An 8,277-nucleotide genomic window follows, 5' to 3' on the forward strand; every position below is an offset into this window, starting at 1 on the left:
CAGAGCTAATCTCCCACATAGGCAACCACTATTTTTCCTCTGCGTACAGGGATATCATATCCTAGATGTCTAGGACAATGTATAGGGCTATAAGGTAGTTCAAAGACAATGAAAGGTAAAAACTTCATGGAATCAGACAACCCAGAAAGGTACACTGCATTCCAGACAAACTATTTTCCACTGAAGATACCCCGTAATCTTTTTCCAAGTCCATTTCAACTATTTTACAATTTTTCCCAACAGTCCCAAAGTGGAGGGAAAAGAAACTATCTTTTATTGAAATAAATATCATCAAAAGAAGCCTGTCATGAGATAATTAGAAAGAACGCTACAGAAAAACACAATCCAGCAGGAACCTAGAAATTCTTAATTAGAGAAGATATAATATTCTGTGCATTCACATCGGTCAGAGAGAGTGAAATCTAGGTCAAAGCACAGAAGTACAGAATTCTGAACTTCAGTCACCAATACTTCTACAAAACCTACACTTTAATCCAATGTAAGAGTCATGGTTGGCAAAAATGATCCTTGATAACCAGACAAGTGTTCATGAGACTTAAAACAGGGTTATAGTTTAACTCCTCCTCTCACTCCTCAACCAAGGATATTTTTCCATTGATTTTTAGAGAGAGTGGGAAAGGGAAAGAAAGAAATACTGATGTCAGAGAAACACATTGATTGGTTGCCTCTTGCACCCGCCTCTGGGGGGGGGGGGGGGGAGTGGGGAGGAACCTGCAACTGAGGTACATGCCCTTGACCAGAATCAAACCTGGAACCTCTTAGTCCAAAGCCGGACGCTCTAGTCACTGAACCAACAAGCCAGGGCAAAAAAGGAACAACTTTCTATTACTTCTACTGACTCTGGTGGTGATAAAATAACTGTATATACCTTTCTGAAATCATAAGACTATACACTTTAAAATTGGTAAATTTTAGCCCTAGCAGGTTTGGCTCTGTGGATAGAGCGTCGGCCTGGGACTGAAGGGTCCCAGTTCGATTCCCGTCAAGAGCACATGCTCAGTTGGGGGCTCAATCCCCAGTAGGGGGCAGGCAGGAGGCAGCCAATCAATGATTCTCTCTCACTGATGTTTCTATCGCTCAATCCCTTTCCCTTACTCTCTGAAATCAATAAAAATATATATTTTTTAATGGGTAAATTTTATGGTAGGTAAATTTTACCTAAATAAAGATTATTTCAAGTAAAATAAAAATTAAAGATATTTTGTGCAGTTTTATCTTATTTGAGTTAAAATGTCTGTATGTATTTCTGTGAATGTGTCTACCTATTGTTAGAAAGATGCACAGAAAAAGTTCCATGGGAAACTTTTGAAAGTAGCAATCTCTGTATGAGTAAGGTTATGGGGTTTGGTTTTGTTTCTGCTTGTCTTATATTTTCTAGTTTTATACAATACACACATTCACCTTTTATGATTATAAAAGGGAATTTTGTTAAAATAAAGATCAACTTTGATTTTAAAGTTTCTTATAGAAATTTCTGTGAGTTACCAATCTGTGGTTTTACAGGTTATACTTTTTTTTTTCCAATTACAGTATAACTTTAATTGTAGTTGTGATTTTGGAGGTAAGGTATTATTGATAAAATAGTATTTCCAGTGTAAATAATTATTTTTCTTTGATTCATAGCGAACACACATTCAATGAACACAATACATGCATTCATATTTGGGTTAAATTGTGTCTCTGACTTCTTCCCATACAAAATAGCAATCTACCCTACCTACAAAAACACTATTAAGTCTAAGTTCAAACATCAACCTTTGTCTCTAACAGAGCTTTTTTTTTTTTTTTTTTTTTAATAGCAACCATCCAAAAGAAACAATGGTAATCATCAATTTTTATTTTAAAAAATATTGCTTCTGCTTTTAGAAGAAATAAGTAGTGAAAGAACAGGATAACATATAAGAATTTTGGGATAAAAACAAACAGCTTTGAGTTATACTTATTATTTTTAATAATAATTACAAATACATTGTCAGACACCCTATAAGCAGCTTAGATTTAGCAAGCTGTTACAATGCAACAGTGTGGAACGAGAGAGGTTTTCATTATTCCTCAAGCACTCAGAGTTTTCTGGGGTCACAGAAAAGTGATAGGGACAGGAAGAGGTTTGAGGTTTTTGTTTGTGGTTTTTATCTTTGTGGTTTTGGGGTTTTTTCAATGTATGTGTGGGTCTGTGGTTTTAGGTTTGTTTGTTTTAGGGAGGGTTTTGGTTATTTTTGTTTTGGTTTGGTGCTTTGTTTGCTTTTTTGTTTTTTGGCATGCTTTTAAATGCAGTTCATTAACACAGGAAGATAAACAACAAATATCAAATCCCTACCACATGCAAGTCATTATTCTGAATACCTACTGACATTCTCTTTTATTTGTCAGTTATATGGGATAGGTATTACTATCCGATTACATATATGAGAACACTAAGATGTATAAGTCAAAATTTGTCAAAACACATACAAGCTAGTAAGAAGCAGAGCCAAACCTGGAGATGTGAATCTAAACCTGCACCCACACTTAAGCTTTCAAAGACCATTCCTCATTATTTTAGGGAAAGATTTGAAACAGAAAACTGGATCAGTCTATCATTAAATGATGAAGTTAAAAGATATATCCCAAACTAAATTGTATTTCTTTCATACACTAGCAATAAACTAGTGATGAACAATGAACAATACAAAATTAAATTTTTTAAAAGTCCATGTACAACAGCATCAAACAATAAAATACTTAGAAATAAGTTTTTGAAAGAAGTGAAAAAAAAAAAGTGCAAGAGTTGGGACTGGAAAACTACAAAACATCACTAAAAGAACAGATTAGGCCCTGGCTGGGTGGCTCAGTTGGTTGGAGCATCGTCCCTACGGACCAAGGTGCAGGTTGAATTCCCAGTAAGGGCACACAAAAGAGTCAACCAATGAATGCATGAATGGGTAGAACAATAAAAATTGATGTTTCTTTCTCTCTCAATCTCTCTCTCTCTCATCAATAATTTTTTTAAAGGACAGATTAAACAATGCCTATAAAATCCCAAGTGTTTTTTGGTAGAAACTGATAAACTGATCTTAAAACCCAGGGACTCAGGAAAGCCAAAACAGTCTTGAAAAAGAACAAAATTACAGAACTTACACTTGATTTCAAAATCTTCTAAAAAGCTACTGTAATCAAACATTATAGAGCCGGCATGAGAATGAATAACAGAATAGAATGGAGAGTCCAGAAATAAACATAACATATATATAGACAGTTGATTTTCAATAAGGGTGCAAAGACCATTCAGTGAGATCGTTTTGGGGGTGGTTTTTTTTTTTCAATATATATTGCTGGGACAACTGGATTACCATATGCAAAAGAATGTATCTGGACCACTACCTTACACAAAAATTAACTCAAAGTGGATCGACAACCTAAGCATAAGGGCTAAGAACTTAGAATTGTTAGAAGAAAGCATAGGGGTAAACCTTCATGATCTTGGATTTGACAATGGATTCCAAGATATGACACCAAAAGCATAAGGAACAAAAGAAAAAATAGATAAATGGACTTCATGGCAAAACTTCTTTTGCAACAAAGAACATTATCAAAAAAGTAAAAAGACAACCTACAAAATGGGAGAAAACATTTGCAAATCATATATCTGATTAGGACTTAGTATCCAGAATATTTTAAAAATTTCTACAACTCAATAACAAAAAAGACAAGTAACTCAATTTAAAAAATGGACTCCCGCCCTGACCAGTTTGGCTCAGCAGATAGAGCATCAGCCTGCGGACTGAAGGGTCCGGAGTTTGATTCCAGTCAAGGTCACATGCCTGGGTTGCAGGCTTGATCCCCAATAGGGGGTGTGCAGGAGACAGCCAATCAATGATTCTCATCATTGATGTTTCTATCTTTCTCTCCCTCTCTGAAATCAATTAAAAAATATATGGGTGTGTGTTTTTTAAATGGACTCCCCTCCCTGCCTCCCACTTCCCTAGCCAGTTTGGCTCAGTGGATAGAGTGTTGGCCTTCAGAGCAAAGGATCCTGGGTTTGATTCTGGTGAAGGGCACGAACCTCGGTTGCAGGCTCCTCTCCAGGGTGCAGGAGGCAACCAATAAATGTCTCTCTCTCTCACACATTGATGTTTCTCTCTGTCTTTCCCCTCTCTCTTCCACTCTCTCTAAAAATTAATGGAAAAATATCCTCAGGTGAGGATTTAAAAAAAAAAAAAAAGGGGGGGGGGACTCCCAGCCCAAAGAAATGGACAGGGATTTGAATAGACATTTCTCCAAAGAAATACATAAGTGGCCAATAAGCACAAAAAATTATGCTTAGCATCATTAGTCATCAGGGAAATGCAAATCAAAGTTGCAATGAGATGCCATTTTACACCTACTAGGTTAGCTAAAGTTAAAAAGACAGAAAATAGCAAGTATTGGCAAGAATGCAGAGTAACTGAAACCCTCACACATTGCTAGTGGGAATGTAAAATGATGCAGTGCCTTAAAAAAAAAAAAAAAAAAGTTTGTCAGCTCCTTCAAATGGTTAAAATAGAGTTATCATGGGACCCACCAATTGGGATATACCCAAGAGAAATTAAAACATATGTCCACACTAAAACTTATACATAAATGTTTATAGCAGCATTATTCATATAGGCCCTCTGTATCCAGGGGTTCCATATCCGGGATTGAAAATGTTCAGATAAAAAAGTTACATTGGCCGAAACTGGTTTGGCTCAGTGGATAGAGCGTCAGCCTGCGGATTGAAAGGTCCCGGGTTCGATTCCGGTCAAGGGCATGTACCTGGGTTGCGGGCACATCCCCAGTGGGAGATGTGCAGGAGGCAGCTGATCGATGTTTCTCTCTCATCGATGTTTCTAACTCTCTATCTCTCTCCCTTCCTCTCTGTAAAAAAATCAATAAAATATATTTTAAAAAAAAAAAAAGTTACATTGTTGCTAATGTGTACCATGTAGTTACACATCTAGGATGCTTGCCTCTGAACATATACAGACTTTATTTTTCTTGTCATTATTTCCTAAATAACACAGTGTAACAATTATTTGTGTAGCATTTACATTGTGTTAGACATTATAAGTAATCTAGAGATGATTTAATGTATACAGGAGGATGTGCATAGGTTATATGCAAATATTATACCATTTTATATAAGGGACTTGAGCATGTGGGGGTGGTTCTGGAACCAATCTCCCTCAGATACCAAAAGGCAAGCATAACCAAAAAGTAGAAAAAATCCACATGTCTATCAACAGATGAATAGATAGATAAAATGTGGTATATCCTTTTAACAAAATATTATTCGGCAATAAAAAGGAACAGAGTGCTGATACATGTTACACAGCCTCAAAAAAACACTGTGCTAAGTAAAAGAAGCCCGTCACAAAATAAACATAAGTTACATTATGTAAAATGTCCACAATAGTTAAATTCAGAGACAGAAAGTAGGTTAGTTATTGCCAGAGGCTGAGAGAAAGGCAAGGAATGTTAATGGGTACAGGATTTCTTTGTGGGGTGATGAAAATGCTCCAAAGTAGATAATGGTGATGGTGGACACACAGTGAGTATACCATAAACCAGGATTGTACAATAAGAGATAATCTTAGTGTAGGTGAATTACATCTCAAGAAAGCTAGGTTTATTTAAAGACACTTTTTTTTAATGTCAGTCATGGGGATGTGATGTACAGCATGGTAAGTGTACTTAATAGTACTGTATTATATGTAAGGTAGTTAAGAATATATCTTAAAAGTTCTCAACACAGGAAAAAAATTTGTAACTACGTGTGGTGACGTTTACTAGACTTACTGTGGTGATCTTTTTGTAATATGTGCAAATATCAAATTATTATGTCGTACACCTGAAACTAATGTTATCTTCAATTATATCTCAATTTGAAAAATAACATCCAAAGAAACTACAAAAATGCCACACTGAGGCAATAAAGCACCTAATTTTCAATACTATTCAGATACAATCTCAACTACCAAAGTCTTGTCATCCTATACATTCATATTTTGTCAGTGAACAAAAAAAGAAACTAATAAAATGAAATCAACTACTGAAATTTCTAAAACCATGGAAAAAAAAAAAACAGCCCCTGAACTATCAAATCACTTTCACTCAAACAATCCTACTTTAGCATAGACTCTGAACTAAACATAAGTCTCAATTTCAAAATATCACACACAGAGGACAAATACTCAGAGGTTTGAGCAAATTTCCAACTGTTCTGAATAAACAGCAATTCAGATTTGCTTTGATGACAATGTAAATATTTACCTGCCTCAAAGAAAACAAAATCCTTATAAACCTAGTGTTCCCAAATGATGGAGAGAAAGAACCATGCTTTTTTTTTTTTTTTTAATTCAGAATTTTGTTTCAAAATTAGTGTTAACCTAGCTAGGGTATTCATAGTTGATGGCTTATACTAAGCAATGTATATACCCTGCTTTGCCTACAACCTATACTAAAAACAAGGCATTATAAACAGTCACAAAAGTTACGTTTGTAACTTTGTCTCAAAATGTCTCGAGAACTATTTTGGGAACTCCCTGAGTCCTTTAGTCTTGCTACAAATATTTACTGACCATCCACCGTGGGCCAGGCACTGCACCGGGTACCAGGATGCCACGGTGACCCATCAACAGAACGGGTCTCTCTGGCCACAGGAAGGCAGTGCTTGTCAAATTAGCCTGATGATGACAATTTGAGAGCGTGTTTAAAAGTCAAAATCTGCCCTGGCTGGTTCGGCTCAGTGAATGGCGTGTTGGCCTGTGGACTGCAGGGTCCCGGGTTCGATTCCGGTCAGGATCACATGCCTGGATTGGGGGCTGGATCCCCGGTAGGGGTTTTGCAGGAGGCAGCCGATCCATGATTCTCATCATTGATGTTTCTCTCTCTCTCTCTCTCTCTCTCTCTCTCTCTCTCTCTCTCTCTTCCTCTTCCTCTTCCTCTTTGAAATCAATATATTTTTTTAAAAAGTCAAAATCTGCTCATATGCTTTGGAGAGTCCGCGGGCCCGGGGTGAGTCGCGACGCCCGTATTTTCATCAGGAGCCCCTATCTCCCCCCGCCCCCGCGGTTCTGAGAACCCAAGGCTCAGGACCATCCCACCCCATCCAGCAAGATGCCACACCTCCAAAGTCCATTTCGCTCAGCATCCCTCACCCGAACCGACATCCCAAACACACCACGAAGCGGGGGTGGAAGGGAAGCATCCCCGGGTCACTTTGTACTGAGCCACCGACAGACTTGCTTCCTTCCTGGGACGGACAGCTCACTCCCGGAGCTCCCACCCGGGCCGGGCTGCACCTGAGCCTCCCGCGGCTGCGCGGACACCTGTCTCCCAGCGGCTGCCGTCCACCTCTCCGGCGGGCTTAGTCTAGGGGCCCGCCGCCCCGCAAGAACGGAGGAAAGGCGGAGACGCCGCGCGCATTAGGCGCCGACTGTATACCGCGCCCCCAAGCCCGGCGCGCGCGCACCTCCTCCCGCGAAAACGGAGACGGACAGGCGACAGGCCAGTCCCCGCCGCCCGCGGGTGCAAGGCGGGGCTCGAACCCGTCCGGCGGGCCGGGTTCCGCCTCGCGGGCGCTCGTCCGCCGCCGAGGCCCGGCCGGGCTCCCACCGACGGAGTTTCACAAAGAAAGTCTCCCGGCCCGCGCCCCTCACGCACTCACCGGCGCCGGCGACGACTCCGGCTCCCGCCGCCTCCGGCTCCGCGCCGGAGTCGGCCCCGGGGTTGGCTCGAGCGCCGGCGGCGGCGACTGCTCCATCCCCACGGGGCCCGGGCCGCGTCCGCCTCGAGCTAACGGTCCCGCCAGCTAGGAGCGCGCGCCGGCTCCGCGCGCCATGTTCCCGCCGTGCCGCGCGCCGCCGCGGCAACCCCCCACCGCCCCTCGCCGCGCACGCGCACGCGCGCCGCCGCGAAGCCCACCGCCGCCGCGCACGCGCGCACGCGCCGCGCCCCCTCCCCGCGGGCCCCGCCTCGCGCCCTCGGAGCCGGCCGCTGTTCCCGGCGTCGCGCCCACCCCCTCCGCACCCGTCCGGCCCCGCTGGAGCGTTCGCCGTTCTGGGTTCAGCGCCGCCGCCTGCCGCACGGCCGACCACCCCAGGCCCGATTCCCAGGCTCCTTCCCGGCGCGGCTCCTGCTTCAGCCGTTGCACAGGGCGTGGGGCGAGGCTCTGGACCAGGAGGGACTTACCCCCTCAAAGTGCCGGGCGAAGGATGCCTCTAGGATGACATCCCGGCGTGGAAGTGGACAAGCACG

The 8,277-nt window shown here is 42.1% G+C and overlaps 1 protein-coding gene across 2 annotated transcripts in view; it reads right to left on the bottom strand.

Moving 5' to 3' along the window:
* The window catches only part of TTC28 (tetratricopeptide repeat domain 28), a 379,945-nt gene extending 372,034 nt beyond the window's left edge, over positions 1 to 7,911 (bottom strand). For both annotated transcript variants that reach the window (XM_081113799.1, XM_081113798.1), the window contains exon 1: positions 7,688 to 7,911. In XM_081113799.1, the coding sequence (XP_080969925.1) occupies positions 7,688 to 7,783 (96 nt within the window). In that variant the 5' untranslated portion in view covers positions 7,784 to 7,911. The remainder of the gene's footprint in view (positions 1 to 7,687) is intronic.
* Positions 7,912 to 8,277: the final 366 nt, after the last annotated feature.

This window comes from Myotis nattereri (genome assembly GCF_964212035.1).
Source record: "Myotis nattereri genome assembly, chromosome: 19".
Lineage (NCBI taxonomy): Eukaryota > Metazoa > Chordata > Mammalia > Chiroptera > Vespertilionidae > Myotis > Myotis nattereri.